The 23136-nt window shown below is 45.7% G+C and overlaps 1 protein-coding gene across 9 annotated transcripts in view; it reads right to left on the bottom strand.

The window, feature by feature from the left end:
* Positions 1 to 23136, bottom strand: part of Znf536 (zinc finger protein 536) — a 439199-nt gene that overhangs the window by 133881 nt on the left and 282182 nt on the right. For 6 of the 9 annotated variants that reach the window (XM_087191003.1, XM_087191007.1, XM_087191006.1 and 3 more), the window contains one exon: positions 16777 to 18348. In XM_087191003.1, the coding sequence (XP_087047129.1) occupies positions 16777 to 18348 (1572 nt within the window). Of the gene's footprint in view, positions 1 to 8467; positions 9381 to 16765; positions 18349 to 23136 lie in introns of those variants that run through there. The other 3 variants (XM_087191008.1, XM_087191010.1, XM_087191009.1) reach the window with 2 other exon arrangements.

Raw genomic sequence — 23136 nt, 5'->3', positions numbered from 1 at the left:
GGCTAAAAGGAGAAAAATAATATTACACCTATTTTGCGGGATTTTTTATGAGGATTAAAAAAGGCTATCATTTGCATTATCATCTATAAAGGGCTGTCAAAATGTCTTGACCTTGGTTCATAATAAGTACTTACTATTACAAAATAGACTTGGGATGTTAGATGGATAAATCAGAGGGTCAGATCCTGCTGTGAAGCCTACCAGAGCTATTCACTGGGCATGGGGGAGTTATTGGAAAATGCCCATCTTCACCAGAGCCACGATGCCCCAACTTGGCTGGCTTTAGAAGGAAACAAAACCTCCTGATTGTAAGTGATTTCTGGGTAACTTCTCCCAGGCACCCAGGACATAGGACACCAGGCATTAGGAGCAATGGCTAAGTTTTCCTCTAATTGCCCAAATGCCAACCCTAAGTCCACTTGGTTGCCATGTAAGGGACTCTCTTCTCTACTACTGCTTGGTTTTTGCATCCAAAGTGACTCTATAATATTATATTACTTTGATTTCTGTGTTTGTTTATTGGTGACCGCATCCTGATATTGGAAATGCAGTATATCAGACCAGTGGGGTAAAGTACTTGATATTTCTAATTGCTACTGTCTGCTAAGCCTGTGCTTTTGCCAGGGGATCTGGTCCATGCAGCTCAGTAAATTCTTCTCCTTGGCTTTGCACAAAGGTTATCCTCATGCCCTGTGCACAGATGACTGACTGAGTTGAGGCTCAGCCAGGTCTCTTGTAACAGAAAGATCATAACCTGAACAATCTGGAGACTTTTCCATGTAGTAGAAGAATCACGAGGTCTAAGTAGCCAGATACCTCTTGGCTTCTATTTTCTTATTCATAAAATGGGTCTGACATCGGATAAAGTGAGTTTGGTGACGCAGATGTAGCTGGGAATCAAGATGGGCCACGCTGGGCAACCCACCTGCCTAGAGAAATGTGGGGATGAGGCCAGAGTAGGTCCTGTAACAGGACGAGTGTCCCCATGCACCCCATCTGCCCTCCTTATGAATGTGGTTCTTTCTGGGTCCGCTGATGGCACAGGCAACCATCTGGCCTATCCTTGAAGAAGCAGGGGGTCACAAACCTAGATCTGACTTCCCTGGGAATCGCAGAAGACCAGAGGAAGCCCTCTGGTAACTTTAAAAGAAGAAAAAGGATGCCAGGCATAGGGGTCCATGTGTATTTATAATCCCAGCACTCTGGGAGGCTGAGGCAGCGCCACTGCAAGTATGAGCCCAGCCTGGGCAACTTAGCCAGACTATGTCTCAAAATAAAAAAGGCTTGGGGATATAGCCCATGGCCCTGGGTTCAATCTCCACAAAAACAAAGGAGAGGAGCCCTCACAGCCCCCACGCTAGAAGTGCTGCCCTTCTTTCCTTGTGGCAAGAAGAGGACCAGATGGCCTCCCTCACTTGAGCTGTCAGCAGTGACCTCTCAAGTCAACACCTAGCAAGTGCATCTTAATCAGAGAGAGAGAGCCCTTCCTGTCCTGACCCGGCCCTCAGGGAAGCCAGACCTTCCTAATCACAGCCTGCTTGGAGGGACTTCAGGGGCCACAGGGCCTGCCTAGCCCTGCAGCCAGGAGTGGCCATCTCCACCCCTGCATGCCCAGCACCAGCCTAGCTCTGTTGCCCAGCCCAGCCTAGGCTGGAAGGAAGGCGCCTCCAAATTTCCAATCCTGGGAATAATAACTCACATTACTTCGATCCCATCTGCACCCAGTGAAGGCAGAGGAGGGAAAAGAGCATAAAACACGAAGTTCCCACAGACAACATCTGTCTTAGTGCAAACAATGGACCATTATCTTGTAAATAATTCTGATTAAGCTGCAGCATTTCTTCCTGAAACTAGTGCTAGGGAGCAGAGGGGGAGGAGGGCGCAGCTGGAGCTTCCAACCCTGGCCACCAGGTGCTGTGCTGGGGAACCTCACCTGACCCCGCAGCCTCCCCAGCACACTCACCAATATGCACAGAGCACTCTCTCCTACACCTCCACCAGCAATGAAAAGGTGGCCACCAGATGGACATCTGTCCCCAGCCCCAGGCATCTCCCAAACCCCAAAGGGACTCCAGTTTCTCTGCCTCCATGGTGTTCTCCGTGCCCCCCCCCATTTTCCTCACTCTTTCCCCTCCTCCAGATGCAATCTGTACCTTTTTCTTTTACTGTCTTCTTGTTTTTTCTCTTTTTCTCTCACTGTTTCTCCCCAGGTTCTTCTATTCCTCTTTTTCTTGACTCTCTCCCTATTCTCCTCTTTGACTCTTTCCTGCCCACTCCTCTCCTTGGATTTCTTTATGCACTTCCCTGGTTTTTAGGTTTTCATCCTCTCTTGCTCTCTTATCCCCTTTGCCCTGGGTCCCCCTATAGTTTTCTCTACCTCTTCTCTTCCCTCAACTCAAGCCCCTGGGGCTGGGCCACCCCAAACAGTGAACATAGTATCTAGTGGGGTAGTTAGAGGCTTGCAGGCCCAAAACTATTCTTGGGCTTTCCATGGGAGGTGTCAAAAGGGACAGAGAATACTTCTTCCACCATCAGAGGGTCCACCATGCCCAGGCCCAACCCACAGCCCCTCCACTGCCTAGGGTAGTGACATCAGCCCACCTGCTAAGCTCCTGCCCTGTCACCCACTTCATCAGCACCTCCTGCCAAAAACTGGAGACTTCACAAACCACCTGAACATCATGGAAATCCAGGGGTCTAACTTGTGCAAATGAGAGGTGGTCACTCACTTTGCAATGGCATTTACCCCAAAAGCCTCAAGAGAATTTCTCTTGTGGCTTAAAATTAAATCATCCTGAGTGTGATGTAGAAAGGACAGACAAGCCCAAAGTTTTAATGGAAAGCAAAAGCTACTAGTACCAGAATTCTTCTCCACTGGTTGGACATCGGAGATTTTTGGTGTTCTTTTCCTAATTTTAAGTCCTCTATACCATTACAAAATGGGAGAAACAGCTCAGTTAGGGCCAACAAGCATGTGCTTGAGCATCACAGAGCTCATTGGATCCCTGTGTAAGTTCCTCCTATAGATTTTCAGATATGTTTATTCTAGATGTGGAGGCTTCTAGCTAGGACTTCCAGAGAGAGTGAGGCCTTCAATTGGTGAGTGCAAAACTTAGGGACCATGCTTTATAATATCCTACCACATCCTCCACCCACTTGGCACGGTGTTTCACAGGCTCTGAGTTTTCACGGGAACTCAGCCTGGGGTTGAGAAATCCTAAAATAATTGAAATGAGGCTCTTGCCAACCTAGAAGTTATTCATGTTCATTTTATTCTCTTAAGGATATTCAAGGGTCCCATTTGATGGGTGAGAACAGTGAGATGATGAGATGGAGAAGTGTCTACATCAAGATATTCAGTGCAAAGAAAAAGGCAAGGACTTGAGGACTTGGCCTTGGAGATAGTAGCTACTGTCCCAAGGTGCGGGGCTGGGTAGGCAAGAGTGATTCTGAGTGGGCCAGGGAACTCTGATGGTGGAAGACAGGAAGTGTGGAAAGGTCACAGGTCACAGGGGGAAGGGGGCGAAAGTAACTATTTCCGTGTCCATGCATGCAACACCCAAAATGGACACAAGAGCCCCGCTCTCTTGGTACCATGTCCCCTTCCTCTGAGTATTACTAGGTATGCATGTCCAGTGGAAGTGCCAGGGACACACTGGGTTAACAGACTGGAATTTGTAAAGTGCCTAAGGAATTCTCAATCATTGTGAAAAATACTATCTTCTCAAGCTCGGTGGTGACCACAGAGGTTGGAAAAGAAAAAAAAAGTTGTCAAATAATCACCCTTTTCTTGATCTTCCATGAAGTTGAAGTCAGAAATCCAGTTTCACTGACTCCCTCATTTCTTCTTTTGGCAGTACTGGGGCCTTTGCACTAAGCTATATCCCTAGCCCTTTTTCATACTTTTTAAATTTTTATTTTGAGATAGGGTCTCACTGAGTCGCTAAATTGGCCAGTCTGGACTCAAAATTGAGATTCTCTTGCCTCAGCCTCTTAGAGTGCAGGGATTACATGTATGCACCACTGTACCCCACTTTTTTTCCATTTTGACCAATTTCCAGAATTTATGGAGAAATTCCTCAGTGGTCTTCCTAAGATTTAATAAACACATCTCCAAGTATTGCCATGCCTGTGCCCCATAATGGCAAAAGGTCTCACTCACACTGAGACCCTGTGTGTCATGTGTCATGGAGACATCAGCAAGGTGCCCACATCTTGGGCCTGCTGGAGTGAGTGTTCACGAGGATGCTAGGACTGGGTCCAGAAGGTTGCTGAAAAGTCAAGGCTAGAGGAGGTCATGAGGTCACAAAATCTGAGATCTACCTGAGTCATAAGAGGACATCCAGGCTGCCCCTCCTTTCACTAGTAGATTATGCACAAAGAGGAGAAGTGAGCTGAACCCAGGCTGGTCCTCCATCCCTTTTCTCAAAGCCCATCGCCAAGTTAGAAGGTTGCATACTTTTCATCATCAAAAACCTGAAGTTCCCACCCCACAGTGTCCATGGAATACACATATCTGGTGTCATCCTTGACTCTGGCAGGTCTATGACCTTCTAAAATGCAGCCCAATGTTTCAGGTGTTGGGTTCCCTCCACTTTTAGAGTTACTATTGATAGCACACCCTTCCCTTGTGGTACCATGCCAATCAATGGCCTTTTGTTTCTCTTTATCTGAGGACTTTCTGTGATGAAGAGAAGGATGCTTGGCCATCAGGTGAGGTGGAGTGGCTCTCTAATGTGGCATGCAGAACTGGTGGTAAACAGCCCAACTTCTTCAGCCTTTGGAAGAGTTCTAAGGGGAGCGGCCCACAGATTCCCAGAAAGGATAAATCTCCAGTCCACTGCGTGTTGACCCTCTCATGAACGCACCTCTATTTCCCTTGCTGGTCTCCTCACTCATGCTTCTGGGAATTGCCTCCAACATCAATTGCTTGAACCCAGGCTTTTTAAGGATCTGACTTGAGGTGACCCTAACCATGTCACCAAGCTAATCTTAGAGGACTGAAAATATTAATGGCTCTTCTCCTTGACAAAAAGAGCTCAGCATAATCTGGACCCCCTAATTACCCACCCACAGAGGCCACTCTGCCTCCCAGCCACAGGCCCATCTCCAGCCCTTCCCCATATCTCAGGTGGCCTGTCCTTGTGGTCAGCCCAGCTCTTCCCCCAGGACATACAAAACACTGGACACTCAACAGAAAACCCACTTGTCCATCATATAAAAAAAGCAATAATTTGGTAAATTAATCACAAATTTGCTCTTCTCGCTTGGTTGCCTTTCTCCTTTTCTGTGGATAACTGAGAGCATATTATGTTAATTTGACAACAGCAGAAGTTCAAAAGGGAAACTTAACCTTGTGAGCAGTGGGTTACCATTAAATGGGTGTGTCTAGACAACTCTACAAAGAACATGAAAGACAAACTCCTCATGAAGCCAGCCCATGTCTAGGTGCACGAATGGATATTTTTGCTAATGAAATAGCTGTGCAAAGTTCCCCAACTTTAAACTTGAAAATGCACATTGTTTGCTCAAGAGGCAGAATCTGCTCATGCACAGATAGTATTGCCAAAGTGCCACTATGTATTTAGAAATGTAATTTAATCATTGTAAAGTTTCTTGGAGAAAAAGAGACTATACATATGCAATAATCATGTCCCAAAGTTTAGGTTCTCCCTTGCCAATTGCCTAAATTTCATTAAAGCAAATACACTTCCAAATAAGTGTAACAAGAAATAGACTTGGAGACTCTTTCATCACAAAGCACTTTACTCTTCTTTGGCCTCTTGCATATTATGGCATATTATGCCACCAACACCTCCAGTTAACCCCGCTCTGTATGTGGGGACTCTGGGAGTCTCTTACATACCGCAGACCAGTGAGCCATCCATGTTGGGAAGGGTCTAACATTGCAAGGCAAGGGCAGCTCTAATAGGTGACGCTTGAGTTTACCCCAAGTCTGACTCCAGACAGGTGAAGCTGGTTAGAACTTCATACATGTTGGGTGAGAGTTTGGGGGTAAGAGGGACAGAGGAAATTGAAGGAAACAGTTTCCAGCCCCAGGCACAGCTGTGAAATAAAGCTCATTCCAGAGTCCTGAATCTACCCAGCTCCCTCATAGACAGCAGGCAGGATGTTCCCAAGAACACTGAGCTGGTGAGAAGGGGGTTGTGGGAAGCGGGGGGGGGGGTGTAAGGGGAACATAAGGCATGGTGATGTGTGTACCCTGAAATGAGAAATGGGGGAGGCCGGGGCTGGGTTTATAAAAATGGGAGAATGAGAATCCACAAAGGTCTCTTAGAAGCTTGAGAAGTTACCACTGGGGAGAGAAACAGGAAATAACCCCTGCTTTGGGAGCAGAAATGCTACCCAGTCCTCCAGCTTACAGACCCTGATAGGGAGTTTGGGCCTTTGTGGAAGGAAGAAAAAAGAACAGCAAATGCCTGGCTATGGGGCTCCAGGGAGCCTTCCCAAATGTCAATGCAAGGGGCTGGGTGATGTGTTCCCTTCCTCAGCCCCTTCCTCCCTGCTGTACATACCCTCATCCCACGCCCAAGCTTTGCTCCTCAGTGCAGCAGAGCCCCTCTGGGCCCCATCCTGACTCTCCAAGTCAGCAGGTACAATGGTGCAGCAAGAGTTCTAGAGCGTGTGCAGAGTGTCTGTAAATGATGAACAACATCGGGGACAATGGTCTTAACCCCAAACAGAGGCATCCCAGAAAAAAGGCTTCGATGAATTGGCTCTCTTTTGTACCCCACTTCCCTTGGGGTGGTTCCCTAGACTTGGGTGACATCAGAAATGAAGAACGAATTCTCTGGGAGTCCCTCTTTTTGTGCAAACTCAGCTTGCACACTGGTAGAAATTGGCTCTGCCAAATGCAGTCATGTGGACTTGGTGCCCCTAGGTGAGGGTCTCTTCACTTTGCCTTCCCCAGGCATTTGAGAACCACTTGAATCATTTCCTGCGAGAACCCATTGTGCCTGTGCTCAGCTTTGCTTGCATGACACTTGGTAATGGTCTAGGGCACCGAACTCTAGGAAGGCAAGACACCTTCTTTATAATCTACAGTTTCCATTTGAGGCTTCTATCACATCTTCTCAGTTTTGAATTTCTCATTTTTCATCTCTTTCCCCAAATAAGAGACAGACTAAGGCTGTACTGCGTCACTTGGGGTCAGAATGACTTGAGTTTTAATGAGAAATACTGGAGAGAATGTTTCAATCAGTCAAGGTGATGCAACTGTCTCGCTGCCAAGGCCCCTGTTGTTCCAATAAACATTTCTGGGCTTCATTCTGTCATTAACACTTTGTTTATTGGGGTTACGGTATGTTTTGGATCTAGAATTTCCCCCAAAAGGATTATGTGTTCAGAAGTTGGGTTGTTGGAAGATGTCTGGATCATGAAGATGCTATACTCATCAGTGGATTAATCCACTGAAAAATCTATAGCTAAATGTGTTGCTGATAGGAGGTGAGGCCTGGTCCAAAGATGGGGCATGATATTTTCTTTTCTGGCCCCTCACTTCTCTCTCTCTGCTTCCTGGCCACCATGATATGAGCAGCTTTCTTCTGCCAGACGCTTCCACCATTCCCTTCCTGCTGTGAAGCCAGCCAGTTATGGACTGAATCCTTTAAGAACTGTGAGCCAAAATAAACTCCGGTATTGTATCTCAGCAACAAGGACGTGACTAAGACAGGGTCTGAATGATGGACTTGGGGATTCAGCTTTTATGCCCCGCCCCCCCAGGGCTAGTTCAACAAGGAGCAAAGATATACACAGAATTTAGAAGTTTACAGAATATACCCAAGCAAAGAAGCTTGGAGACACTGTTGGAAGGGCAGGATCCAAAAGTATGGCTTGTGGACAACAAAACCAGGTGACACAAACAGAATGCAATTTCCTTCCTTTCTGTACCCCTTCCCATGAGGAGCAAGGTCAGAGGAAGAACAGGGAAAAGCCTGTTACAATGTATGTATACAGGCACAACCACAAAAATCTGAGTAGAACAAAAATGTTCCCAAACTCCACCAATTCTGAGGATCTTCCCACAAAAGAAACTACCCTTCCCAGGATGAAATGAAAATGTTAAGGTTTGCTGCCCAGAAGTTGGGTGTGAGCAGTTTATTCTACAATCAGCAGGTACGGTGGCTGGCAGGCCCTATGCCCAATCCCTCCCCTATGGCAAAGGTCTTGTGGTTGTGAGCTTCAGGCACCTAAAGGTCACTAGTAGTATTGAAATATGGGACACTTCCTCTGACTCTCCTCCACCCCCCAGCCATCCCACTCAAACAGAAAAACCTTTCCCATGTTTGCATGGTTACGAATTGTTACTTACAGGGCCCACCCAAACATGGAAAAAATGTACCAATCATTCCCTGAATGTCCTGTCATGGCTTCTGACAGAGAGAAGAATGTCAAGGGGTGAGGGGGGTGTTGTGGAATGAATTAACATAATGACTCAAAACTGCACTAATGTTTCACAGCTTTTTTTTTATTAGCAATACCAAGATAAGTTATTGAAGCATTTTTAGTATTGTTTTACATTCCATTCATAAATGACCTAACTTGTAACTCAGCATACAGCACACTTAAAGATATAGTTTGACACTTATTCAGAAAGCTACAATTATGATAACTTACATGCCTTCATTACCAGGAACACCTTAATATATCTTCTAATTACTTCAACAATACTCTATTCCAAAGCACATGATAACCCAGTACAAGTTTACACATTTTGCTTCAATCACCATTTTTTTTTTTTAAGTTGTGAATGTCAAGGTGCTGTTCGCTGGAATTTTACTGTCATCTGTTCCTGGTTAATACGACGACCTGACACAATATTAAACTAGCAATGTTTCTGCTTAAATACTATGGAGAAAGATAATTACTGCACTTTTCTGTATTCTTCTAAAAGTGTTACAAAATACAGGACAATCAGACACAAGTGGTAATGCCCACAAGACCACCACGGGGGGCCCCCCTTTATAAACTCAGGTGAGCTGGTAGTACAGACCCCCAGCCAGGTGTTTTATAAGTGAAGGGACCTGCCATCCATCCACCAGCATTTGTCACTCAGGATTTATGACTCGGAGGGAATTTTCTCTCCCGTACAAGTTAGGAAGTCTACACAATCCATGACTAATAGTGGAACATATGGGGCAATATTTTTAGCCTCCCTGATTCTTTGCTATATATACTGTAGGTTGGTGTGCCGTGTGTATACACATACCTATGCCAATAGTAATTATTTATTCAACACACATATGTGTATACATTCTTCTCTTGATTTTACACGATTAAAAGCTTCAGATAACCACCGAAGAGCACGAACAGACAAGGGCAAGTCCAGATAGACCGACTAGGACAGGGGGGTCACTTACCTGCAAGAAAATTGCAGATTCGTTAAACAATCCAGAAACCACATGGGCTAGAGGCATTTGAAAACTAGGGCAGGGCCACATCTCCTAATTGTTTAATAGAATAATGACAATAAAGCAATATTTATAACATTTGGTCCTTCCGTCTCTGGCAAATGCAAGAATAGTCTACATGATTAGAGCAGGTTGGCAATTAGACGTAGAGGTGCTGTTGATCAGCACTAAGTAATAGGAGATAATTACTACTTATTTGAAACCTGGGCTGTGCACACATCTGAGAAGGAAAAAAAGGAAGAAAGAACCTGATTCTCTCAGCTGCTAACATGTGGCCTGAATCTAGATCCTGTCCGTTCCTACCCTCACCTCCATTCAGCAGCCTCAGGAGGTAGGAGCCAAAGCTTAAACCCAGGGAATCTGCCTGCATCCAACATAAGACATCCATGAAGCCACACAACTTCTAATTTAGATGGTGGTGCCTGGTACTGGAGAATTTGCATTTCTCCGGGGACCTGAGTATCTGTTCTGACAACACTCTCTTCTCTCAAAATTCTCTTCCTCCCTCCCCCAATATGAAGGCATTACCAGGAAAAAATAATAAATACATATGCATATTTTGAACCAAAGAGCTTGGTTGCTCTCTCCTGTCTCTCAGACTTGATTCTGGGCAGTAGGCATCATGTGATCCAAGGAGAATATGGACACAACAACCGACATTAACACTACAAGACTTTTCTCCTGCTTCAGAGGCACTGTTGATTCAGACAGTAGCTTTTGGAGCCAAAAATATGCAGCAAAAGGAAAGGAACATAAACAAGGCTAAATGTCACCAGTGTTTGCCGACATACAGACACCATCCATTTGTTTGTTCTGAAATGACGAGTGGACCATTTGGCAAATTCAATGGTATTCACACAACAGTTCTGTCATCCCGCAGTGCAAGTGACATCACATCAGTGGCATTCCCATTTCATTTAAAAAGAGAGACTGGGAAAAGGAGAAGGAGAAGAAAGCCAAAAGATTTTGGAAAGGGCTGCCATCCAAAGAGGCCGCCTCTTTGTCAAAAGTGGTGTGCAGAGCACAGCTCTGGATGAGGGAAGAGGAGAGAGAGAGGTGCTGATTTCCGCAGAGATCCTAGAGGACACCACCTAAGGTCTGTTCTGTCAGAGTCAAAGGTAAAAGCTCTGCAGCTAGCTGGAAGGCAGCAAGAAGAGACAGAGCAGGCAGAATGGGGTGAGGGTGTGCATGAAATTTCAAAGTTCTGCACTTTGACTTCATGGCAGGCCAAGCCATCCTCCCTGCTGGGGGCTAATGTCAGAACTTACTCTCACTAGGACTGGGAGCAGGCACAACCATGGATGCCACTGGGTAACCTGTACATGACCAAAGGGAGAAAGGGCAAAAATGCACTTTACCCAGTCTTTCAGGCCAGTCCATGTAAGAATCAGCTCACAGAAGAGACGAATTGCTCACTTGGTTTTAAATAAAGCAAGATAGATAATAATAGAGACCCCCCCCCCGCCGCCGGTTGTCCACACTCTCAGGTTAACTGCTTTCCTTTCCCTGGGGTTGGCTGGACTTAGCATGGGTCCCACATGCTTGTGAGACTGGGATTTTGTGGTCTCTTCCAGGGTCATTTTTCTATTTTAACCCTTTCTTCATTAGAACACACTGGATCCAGGGCTACAACTTTGATTGTTCTACAAAACTGAAAATGTACCAAGTGCCATGGACAGTGCACTCTGGCCTGTGCTCATGGTGTCTACACATGCATGTGCTGCATTCTGACAGTATCTCACATCCCTCAGCCAGGGCTCCCTTGGGAGTCTCTCTAACTGACCACAGACCTTTGCTATTTCTCAAAGACTTATTTCCTGCCCCTAAGCACTTGGCTTCTATCAGGAATAGAACTGAGTAGAAAATGAAGTGGTGTGACTATTGGGATGAGACATCGTCATGAAATTGCCAGAATGATCTTCAAAGTGTACTTTCCAATGATCCAAGAAACAGCTACGAACAATGTGGCACAGGAGACATGAGGGAAGCAAATCGGCTTCTAGAATACTGATGGAAAGTAAGATTTGCGCTTATCCCATGCTAATGGAACCAGCACAACTAAAAGATGTTTGGATGTGGGCATCATTTCCTCCAACAGCCACAGGTAGGCACCTCTGCAGCGGAAACAAAACTCAACCTGGAAACACTGACCGAAGCTCCGAAGCTCTTATTGAAGTCTGTCAACTTGTTTCATTCCCACACTTCTGTCCATCTGTGAGGAAGTAAGCTTTACAAAGCCCAGATGGAGCTATGTGGTCTTCTGTTTTTGTGTGTGCCAACTACTGGTGGTGATGGTGGTGGGGTGGCTGTGGATCGAGTGTTCTCCTAGAAGTCTTTCATGCATGCAGAGACATGTGGCCTTCCAGACACAGGTACCCTGGGCCCATGTGGGTCTACAGGTCCTCTGTCTCTGGAAAGTGTCTTTGGTATTACACAGCCTTAGCCGAAGCCCCATCGTTGCACAGGTCTTCTGTGTGGTCTCACCATCCAAGGCAACAACAGGGAACAGCTTCGGCATCTCTGTACTAGGGAGGACCACAGGAACACATCTTCTTTAAACTACAGCAGGCAAGCTATGACCCATGGGCCAATTTTAGCCTGCCCACTGTTTGAGTTCATGCAGTTTTATTGGAACACAGCCACACCCCTTCGATTGCTTGTTGTCTATGGCTGCTTTGGTGCTATGAGCCAGAGCTGAGGAGCACATAGACTACATGGCATTCAAGCCTAAAATATTTACCCTCTGGCTCTTTAAGAAAGCATTGGTTGTGCCCTCTGTTTTACATTGTGCAGCTGGGAAAAGGGGGAGTGTGTTCAGACCTTCTACGCTAGAAATCATAGGAGGACAAAAGTCACATTTTAAGAGTTTAGTTTAGTTATCTTGGTTCATCCCATCACTTATTTTTAGTGAAGAGAATTCACTGGGCCTTATCTTTTTGTGAGGAGGGAGGTTCTCAATTTTCTCACTGCTGCAGAAGCCCAGAGGACCCTTATTGCACTATCACAGGCAGAATTTGGGTTAGGGAACCAGCTTCTGAGGATAAAAAATCGGAACTCTTGGTAGGGTTCCTGTTGATGGCCTTGCCCTCTCAGTGGTCCTCCCACTTGGCCTGCAGCCACTGCATACAGGACATAATGCCCACGATCACACGCTGATAAAGTTCCCTTGCTCTGCTGGGCTTTCTGGAGTTGCCGGGTAACTCCAGGACAGAGCATCTCGGGGAAAAGGAATTGTGCTTTTCTCCCTCCCTGCCTTTCTCTTAATCTGACAAATTTTTCCCCATCAATCCTACCCCTGGAGGCTCACCAAAGGACACAGAGCAAAACCTGCTTATGAAACCCAACACAGCAATTCCACACCCTGGCCATCTGTCTCAGTTTCAAAAAGCAAGGAGAAAGGGTGAGCGGTTTGCTTTTCACTTGCACCAGGTCTGGGGCGGAACATGGTCTTTACTCTTTCCATGTAGCCAGTACAAGATGCTTTGCAGACTGGCCTTTGTACTGACTGCAGGCACAGTAAAACTTGTGCCTTTTATACTCACTTGGACCTCTAAGCTATCTGCTGACCAACATGTCCATCTTTGTTTCTCAGACTGGAACAGGGGCTCATCTGTCTCTCCCAGTCAGTGGGTGTAAATGTTGCTATACCATGCAGAGCCTGTGGAGCCTGTCTCCTTGCAAACCCAAGGTCAAAATCATTCCAACAAAGCCAAGGGCACAGCCAAGTTCTCTGATGGCACTGCAGTGCCCTTTTTCATCATTTTTTTTAACAGAGTACAGAAATGAGGACTATGCCTGGAGCCTGGAAGTCACCCCAGGAAGCTGAGGTCTGGATGACAGCAGGATTTCATGTAAAAGGGTCAGACCCATCCTGGGACCTGCCCAATCTAATTGCAACAATACTTGTCCTTCAGTTTAATCCATGATGGCTCGATTTCTTTCTTGGGATCCTCTGTCACATGCTCCTCATATGCTAATGTGCTACCTTCTGTGGGAAGATCTTTTGGAAATTCATGCTCCAGTACTGGCCTAGGCTACAGAACTCTCCCTAATCACCAAGCTAAGACAGCCTCTTCCACGTTGGCTCTCTCTTCTGCACTGGAGTTTAAAATGCACTGGATATGAACAGGCAATGCACATTGGCCAGGACCCTAGGTCTACAAGTTAGGAAGCAGAGAGGCAGTGCTTAAGGAAGTGCCTGAGACTACATCCTCCCAACACAAGAATCACCCACAGATTTAGGTTGAGAAGCCATATCCTTGAGCTCACCAGCAGGTACAACAGGAGCTCCTCGGACCCAAGAGGTCTACCTGATTAGAACAAGGATTTTATTTACATTTCTTCAAATATTTTTCTTCCTTAAGCAGAGGGACATAAATTCTTCCCCCTGTTTCTTGCGAAATCTAAATGAAGGTCTGAGCTTGCATCCAGACAAGAAACAGACTCCAAACTCTATCTGAGATGAGAAGAAGGAGAAGAAGGAGAAGAAGGAGAAGAAGGAGAAGAAGGAGAAGGAGAAGGAGAAGGAGAGAAAGAGAGAAAGAGAGAAAGAGAAAGAAACAAAGAAAGAAAGGAAGGAAGAAAGAAAGAAAAGAAGGAAGAAAGAAGAAAGAAGAAGAGGAAGATCTGAGATGAGAGGAGAAGAGGGAGGGGAAGGGGAAGAAGAAGGAGGAGGATGGGGAGGAGGGGGAGGAGGAGCAGGAAAAACTCTTAGTTTGGCAAAATACAACTTTTGGGGGAAGACAAGCTGTCAAACTGGTGAACAAACTTGAAAACCTATATGTACTTTAAATGGAGGAGAGAAGAGGGAATGCATGATAGAAATATTTTATTCTTTGTGCCAATATCATTTCCACCCTTGCAAAGTGAAGCCAGTGAGGATTTGAAGCTTACAACTGTCACTTGTGCTTTGTGTAATGCTACCAAGAGAGTAAACTAGGCTCTTTGAGGGGGATTTCATAACTTGGGGTATTTAAGTTTTCCTCTGAGATGTTAACTATTAGCAAAGATGACTGTGTCTGGCCTTCTGGAGTCCTGGGACCCCACTATCACAGTAAGAACATGAAAAGGTTGCAATTACGGGGACCCAGATATGGAGTAGGGAAATGAGTACTGGACAGGGTTCGGCCCATCCTGTCCAAGAGCACAGTGTCTTCCACCCTAAGAAAATGTGAAGGACAGGGAAGGACCTTCCCTGCCTGCTTCCAAACTACAGCAGAAAGATGCAGAAGAAAAGAGGCCAAGTGAAATGCAAAACCCATATTCTCTAACACAGGTGGTCTATGGCCAGGGTTCCTTTGCCATTTAGAATAGGGGGACCTGGACCCTCTCCTGGGGAAGCAAACAGTAAGCCTTCTATCCTGGCTGGTCTGAGATTCTTCAGCTAATTTGAAAGAGGGAGGCTGCATCCCAGGGTCAGGTGCGCAGCGTTTGGGAGGTTGACTAAGCAAAGTTCTTTGCATAGGGAGCACAGGGTGTGTTGAGAGCTGCTGTTCGGGAGGGGTGAGACGTGCCTAAGAGCACGCAGCTCAGAGGTAAGAGCTCACCAGACCAAGCATGTTTCCTGTGCTGCTTTCTCTTCTACCCTGCTGCCTCAAGGCAGGGAGCCTTCTTCAGCATTGATAGGAAGGTGGAACATTAATAGGGGTAATACGAGCTCATTTCAATAATAATGAGCCTATGCATATGCCAGATTTTGATCTTTTCTGATGCATGGATTCCTGGCAGAAACTATGGTCCTACTAGGTAGTTAAAAGAACTGAAAATAGACTTTAAAAAAAACTCCCCAAACAACAATAAAAAAGCAACCATTCCAACCATAAACTTAAAACAACAAATGAGAAAAGATGTACATTTTTGCTCCCCCAGAAGAAAAGGGAAAATAAATTGGACTGACATAAAGTCCTTTTCTTCTTCTTTTAAATACTGTTTTTAACAGCTTCAAAAGTAATGAATTGGATATGGCTAAAAATAGATCCGGGGGTACTGGTTAATAGGGCCTTGTGAATCATTCAGCATAAGAAACTGTCAATATTTTTTTGAGCTGTCAGAAATCCATTTAGTGATTTTTGACAATTCAAAAAATATTTCCAACTGCTTGATCCAGTTCTTAGTGAATTAGGAAAGGAGAGGGAAAATGAAATACATCAATTTAAATTATGGACCCAGAGTTTAGCTTCTGGAATTCTGCTCTGTGCTAAAAGAAATATCAGGATGCTGAGATTCAAAAATATTCCCTTCCATGTCCCCTCCCTCCCTTGTCTCTCTGCCCTCCCTCCCCTCTTCCTTCCTTCCTTTCTTCCTTCCTTCTTTTCCTTCCTTCTTTTCTCCCTTCCTTCTTCAGATGAAATAAAACTATAAATCGTTCATAAATTAAAGATGGAAATGGTCATTTATCTCTAGTGGGAATATTTGCGGTTGGTTTCACTGGGAATAAACACTGAGCTTTCCTTTAGAGTCAAGCTTTCAGATGGACATCTGGGTACCAAGAAAATGAGATTGATCCTCCCTGCCCCCACCCCAACATTCCCTGCATCTGATTTTAAGCTTTGAATTTAGGGTTATATTTTCAAATCTGGAATGACTTTGGGGTAACCATAAAGGAGTATCAATTTGCTACAAGGTCAGACAAGCATAAATCCAAGACACATAGGGTCACAACACTGCTTATCAGAGACTTCAGCATGTACATTTCCTGTTAGAAAGACAGACAGACAGGTGATGGGACAGACACACAAAAGGCAACAGTCACGGTAACTACCATTTGGTATGTCTAAAGATCAATCAACAAACACCCAAAAGCATCTTCCTATTTGGACAGAGGGTCATTTTCTTCCTACACTGTTGTTAGTGTGATATGGTTTAGTATCCTCTAAGTCAATAAAAGAAAAGTTTTAGAAAGCAAATTTGGCTTAGGAAAGCAGTAAAGAGCTGTTTTTAGGCATTTTTTGCATGAGTTGAAAATACTGAAAAGTTTGCAAGTTACCATCTCTCTTTTTGTTTCTTGTTTTGAAAGTAGTTTTTCTTCCCCTCCTCAATGTATGGATGGAAAGTAGGAGAAGTTTGAGATGCCACTCCCTTTGCCACCCCCTTTTCCATGCCATCTGTACAGGCCTTTGAGAGTGTTATAATGTAGATTAGAATATAAAAGTATGAGTTTTAAAACTTCTAAGTGAAATTGACTTGTATGATTGTCTACACTGCATATACAGCGTTGGTTTTTTTTTTTCTTTTTTAAGTTTCCTTTGAAATTTGCTAATGCATAAGTCTACCTCATTTTTTTAATGCATCATTTAGCACTGATGTTTTGGGAAATGAACTAAAGGAAGAGGATTCTAAAACTTACCACACAAGTCTGGCCTCTTGATACATCCAGAATTCGCTGTGCTACTTGCAAGTCCGTTAAAGGCTGCTAAGCCATCGGCGCTATAGGCCCTGAGGACCGACAGCATGTTCAGCGGTTTCTCTAGGCCCATGGGCCCCCGCTCTGGCTTGGGCAGGCCCCCGGAGGGGTCCTGGGCAGGAAGGAGGCCTGGGCTGTGCCACTGCTTCTCCGATGCTGGGGCTAAGGGTGAGATGAGTCCCTGGACCGGCTGAGGGGTGCCAGTGGGCAACAGGCTGTCCCCGCCATCGCTGCTGCTGTCCTTGCTGAGGGCAGGCAGAGGCTTGCTGCTCATCATTTCTGCTTCAGTCTCCAGATCTTCTTCATCATTGTTCTCTCCCTTGGAGGAATCCATGTCCTCGGAGGAGGCGATGTCTGAGAGGTCATCAGCAGTGCTCTTACTTGTGGTTTCGGGGATCAGGATTGGGGCATCATCTTCCAGGTGGGCTTTCCCATCAGGATCCTTGTTGGGGCAGGAACTGGAGGCCCCTGAGCCAACCATGCCCGGGTAAACACCAAACTGCTTGTAGAAGTCAGGTGGGAAGTTACAAAATGAAGGGTCCACATGGCTGGGCCACGGGCCACTCTTCTGGTCCCCTAGAGTCTCTTTGGCCTGTCCTTGGGCCATCTTCTCTGACACAGAGTCTAGTGAGCCCATCGTACTGGAAAGGCCCATCTCTTTGTTTGATTGTACCGAGGTCAGCAGGGCCATCTTACCGGCCTCCCGCACCTGCTCTTTGCAGTTGACTGTCCCTCCAGTGGCATTATCTTTGCGTTTTGCTTTGCCCAGGTGGTTGGCCTGGAGATGAAGGGCCATGAGCTCCATGGAGGATGTTGTGAAAGCACAAAACAAGCAGCCGTGCCACGTGATGCTGTCTTGGACTGTCACCGAGGAGCCTGGGAGGGAGGCAGCATCTGGCCGCACAGACAAGTCTAGAGGCTCGTACTGAGATTTCTCAGACTTCCTCTGGGAAGACTTACCACTGGATTTCTCCTCACTGCCTTCTGCTCCGTGGACTTTCATGGAGAGGGGATCCAACAGGGCTTTGTCCTTCATGTCCTTCTTCTTCAAGGAGCTAAGGACAAAACTGTCCATGAACGCTTGCAAGGACCCTTGGAAATTCACACCATTGCTCATGATGCTTTGATAAGCTCTTCCAATCTCAGAGAAGTGGGCGCTTTTGGAAGGAAGGTCGGCCCCTTTTAGGGCATCTGGAGGAGCATCAGAAGACATACCGGTGGCCTGCCCAGAATGATCTCCAGAGGACAGCACTCCCGATGTCCACTGCTGAGAGGCAGGGCCACCTCTGAAGTCAATTCCGGGGAGACCTTTGAAGGCCCCCCTCAGAATATCTGGCCTGATAAACAAGGAGGCTTTGCCAGACATCTCATCCTTGTGGTCTTGGCTTGGGGGCTGTCCAGACAGTGGTCCAGCTCCATTCTGTCGCTCACGGTGGTGTCGTTCCAAGTGGTATTTTAAGGATGCTGACTGGGTGCCGGCATAGTCGCAGTGAGGACACTTGTAGGGTTTCTCACCTGCAAGATTTTGATATAAGAAAAAGCAAAAGTGTTTATCTCATTTTAGAGTGCAGAACAAGGGTAGAAGGATCAACATTTGTTCTCTGCAACAAAGCAGCTCAAACTAATAATTAGAGAACAACTGTTTTTTAATAGAAGAATAATTTGTACTCTTAAGGTTTTTTAATGATTTTGTACCATTTGGGACTATTCAGGAATGACATACTATCTACACACAATTAGCTATCTTTTTCTTTATCTAACATGTGAAAACGGCTGTAGATTTAAAAGCTATGATTATGAAAATTAAGCATAATAATTTCAACCACAGTGATCATTAAAAGTAGAAGTTTAAAAAGACAAAGTATGTAACAAATGGGTGGTTGCAATATTTTGTGTATACAATAGCTCTAAAATTTGTGTAAATTATACACATGGAAACCATTTTTAAACCTAAAAATTTTATGGCACTGTTACGCAAGACTGAAATGAATGATTTAAGTCTTGCTCTGCAGTAAATCATGGATATAATTAGCAAATGGCATACTGCACAAGTAATTTATCATTATTTGGAGGGCACCATTCCAGACGGGCTCAGATATCTGCAGACCTACTGCATTGTTCCTAAATAAAGAACTATAAATACCGATTCTATAAAATATTAATACCATTACAGTGCATTATGATTGCAGCATGTAAAGACATATAGTTAAGATAAAAAGCAGTCAATAAAACTTAAAAGAAAATGAGTAATAAAAAGGCACAAAATATATTTAGTTTCTGTATTTGAAATTAACATTATCTACTGGTCTTTGTAGTGCCTTAAATTTGTACTAATGGCAAACCTAATGCTCCGGTAGTAAAATGCGTAATTTACCTATAATAAGCGCTTTCTAGAGAATAAAAATAGCTTTAAAGAGTGTTTTAAAACATATAAGATAATTTTCAAGAATTAAATATTTATTTAAATTCAACACCCAACTTCTATTGTTCTTTCCACGATGGGGAGAGATATCATAACAGACAACTTACATGTGCTGGCATTGTAGGATAGAGGAGGAAAAGAAGATAGGCAAATGTGGATTTAAATATGGTCCAGGAATTTTTTAAGTAATCCTGGGTCTTTTCTAGACTTTTCAACCAAAAAGCTCTCTGGAAGGAATAGGAACTATGACAGTCCCAGTTAGCTTATTCACAATAGCACCCTGTCACTATCCACAATTATTAACTGTCCACCCCTCCTACATACACACACACACACACACACACACACACACACACACACACACACACAGTTCCTCTGTTCTACTGTACAACAGACTGATTTAAAAAGCAACAGCAAATCATTGGTGAATGGTATGTTCTGAACACATTTCACTGTGTCTAGTCTCAGCCAATGCCATGACTCCCAATTCTCTAGGCATAGGGCACTTGGGGACCTGGAGTTTGTAAACCAGACGACCATAAGTCCAGGTTCTGAGCAATGGACACAACCTATCATCTCTGGGTGACACTCCAGAGCTCAACAGGAAGCTAAAATCTCCCTGAGACCCTTCTTTAGAGATCTTCCTCTGGTCTAGGAAAAGCAACTACCTGAGAATCTATTTCTCTAACCATAAATTCACAGTGGTCTCTAGGTAGACCAGTGGTGTGAATGTTGGGGGAAGACTGTATCCCCTTGGAGATAAAGGTACAAATGGCTTTAGGCATCATTTTCCTACTCCTTGGAGTCCATCCCTGTATTGGATTCAGATCCACTTAGACAGGAAGCCGTATCTGGGAAAGAATACCTCTGGGCAGCTGATGTTCCAGCAGACTCAGCTTACCTGGAAGCCCACTGGCCAGGTGCAGTAGAGGCAGTGCCTACAGCTAAGGGGGTGCACTTGGGCTCAGATCCGGAGAGCCAGGCCAGGCCTATGGGTCAGGGCAGCCCGTGTGTGTGTGTGTGTGTGTGTGTGTGTGTGTGTGTGTGTGTGTGTGTGTATGTGTGTGGGGGGGGGGGGTCTGGGCAGGCCCTGTGGGGGGCTCAGGGACTAAAAGCCAGCAAAAGGGAGGCCCACAGGTACTGTAGAGCCTCAGGTTGCACTGGGCAAATGCACCTGGAAGTGATTAAGTTCATCTGGCGAAGGGATTGGAAAGAAAGCCTAGGTCTTCATTAGCAGGAGCTGAAGAGGGAGAATGTGGACTTTCAAGTCCAGGCCTGAGGCAAGTGGGAGCTGCTTTTCTTGGGAGGGGGGTACCACAGGACACACAAAGGATATGTGTGTGCATTTCCCAGGGCCACACATTTGAAATGCACACTGGAGTGGTGGTTTTCAAAGTGCACTATGCTTGAGAACCTGCAGAGGTGTTTGTCACAACAGGAGATCTGGGCCCAGGGGTGGCAATGCTGGTTCCTTAGGTCAGGGGCAGAACAGAAGTCAGTGTTTGTAACAAGAGTCCCTGTTCACGCAGGTGCGGATGCTGTGAAGACTGCACTTTGCAAAACCAGAACAGAATTTCTTGGGGGAGCTGTAAAAAGTTCTAACATCCAGCCCTGTCTCCCCAGATTCTGAGTTAATTGGCAGAAGTTACACACTGAGGTTTGGGATCTTTCCAAACTCTTTAGCTGACCCTCTTTGGAGCCTGGGTAAGGACCACTGCATGCTCTTAGGGGGCTCTGTGGCATGGATTAACAAGGAAGACAGTTTAGATCCCAGAAAGTATTTGGGGAGTCTGGTCAGGGGACCAGACATCCCTTGCTACTCTGCGTTCTGCTGGACACAGGATCCTAATCTTAGGATGTTTGCTTCCTCAGCCTGTAATGTGAGGTGTTAGGCCATGTGTCCGCTGAGGCTTCATGCTAATACTAAACTCAAGTTAAAAGTGGACACAGTGGCACATATTTATAATCCCAGCACTCTGGGAGGCTGAAGCAGGAAGATAGCAAGTTTGAGCCAAGTCTGGGCAACTTAGTGAGACATGGTCTCAAAATAAAAATTTTTAAAAAGCTGGGGATATAGTTTCATAGGAAGGCTCTGGGTTGAATCTCTAGTACATCAAAAAAAAAAAAAAAAAAAAAAGAGCCAAATGAACTCCTCTGCATAAGTCAGAGACTTGTGTGTATACACCTGTATGTACCCACATCTCCTAAAACCCAGATTCATTCACACAGCCTTTGAATGAGCCAATGGATTAGTGAGTTCCTCGTACCTACCAAGCACTGCGCATGACACTAAGCACTGAGTGCAGAGGCCTAGAGAGAGTGCCCTCGCTCCTCTCCTGGCTGTTGGAAGACACTCACTATGCAGCTATTACAGCAAGCAGAATTCACACTTCCACTCACACAAAAATGGCATCGCAGCACACAGGGGGACAGGTCTCTTCACTTATTCCCCTGCTCTTTAAAGCTCTGAAGAAGCCTGGACCTCTACCCACATTCTACCCACCCTCCTCTAATTCTGCTCCATCTCCTTCCTGATTCCTAAAGGCCTTTGCTTGGGTGGCTGCTTCCTGTCACCCTGGTTCCCCCATAAATGCTCCAGAATTCCCTGGGATATATTTTTTGGATTTGTGATTTTTTTAAAATAAAAAAGAAACCTCAAGTTTAATTTCTTTTCATAATCCCTAAGTGATGTGAACAACTACCATTGGCCTCGGTCTTACAAGCTTTCCTCACCTCTCCAGAGCTTCTTCCCCAGTGAGGGGCACAGGGAAGTGCCTGAACACTAAAGTGAGCCCCTGCTGGGTCAGACGTGGGGATGGAAGTGGTCTGGGTGAGCCTGCCTTCCAGAGGAGGCTGAGTAGCCCAGGGGCTCTCATTTCCACTGGAAGCATTCCAGCTGTTCCCTAAGCATCCTTTCCCCAAAGGACACATCTCAGAGTGCTCGGGAGGCAAACTTTTCACAACATTGACCTGGTTGGGCTGGGTAACAGTTGAGAGGAAAGACCCATCAGCAAATTGAACAGGCTCCGAGGTGCGGTCAAGGTCTGCTGCTCCATGAGGCCAGCACAGACAAACGCTGAGTCCACCTACGCTGAGCCACTGTGCAGTCAAGGCCTCAGGAAATGGAGGCACTCTTCAAGCCAAGCCCTCTCAAATGACTCTGGCAACCCCCGGACTGCAAGCATAGCAAGACTTCTGCAAGAAGCCAGCAGGGGGACTGCCCAGTCCCTCCCAACTGAGGCCAGACTTCCTGAGACTCGGACAGGTATTCTGTGTTGACTCCTGCCACAGGCAATCCAGGCCCTGCCTACTTGAAGGATTGGTCACTTAGGCTATAAAGGACTCCAGATCTCCTGGGAGGGATCCCTCAGTCTGACTCAAGCTTTCAGGGGGTCATGAGGGGTCACCTCTGTGATGTCTGGGAGTGGCTGTTTTTGTGTCTACCTATTGTAGAGGCCACACACTCAGGTGTCTCGAGGGCCCGGCAGATCAGCTGGGCATAGGGCAACTGCTTCTCCTGGAGAGAAGACCACTCAATTCGAGCCGGCAGTGGACATGCAGCACTCTGACTTTCTAAGCAAAGTCTTTTATCCGAATGTCTGCATGTAATATCTCCATTTTTACTTATCGCTGCCTACTTCAAAACTTTTTCAAACACCAAGAGGCCCAAAGTACCCTAGGCTGCACACTGGGTCTGGAAAGGCAGGCAGTTTGAAACTAGTGGCTGGGATTAGAATATGCAGGAATTGAAATTCCCCAGCTGGAGAAACTAGGTAAGGACCTTGGCGGCCTTCTCCAGGGAACCCTCTCAAAATATTCTAAAGTCATAAGATGTGTGGGCCCAAATAATACATTTCCAAAAAAAAAAAAAAAAGAATATT

This window comes from Heterocephalus glaber, unplaced genomic scaffold (genome assembly GCF_053883595.1).
Source record: "Heterocephalus glaber isolate CG9 unplaced genomic scaffold, H.glaber_assembly_v1.0 deba00001561, whole genome shotgun sequence".
Taxonomy (NCBI): domain Eukaryota; kingdom Metazoa; phylum Chordata; class Mammalia; order Rodentia; family Bathyergidae; genus Heterocephalus; species Heterocephalus glaber.
The sequence above is the reverse complement of the archived record's forward strand: the minus strand, read 5'-3'. Positions and strand labels throughout refer to the sequence as shown.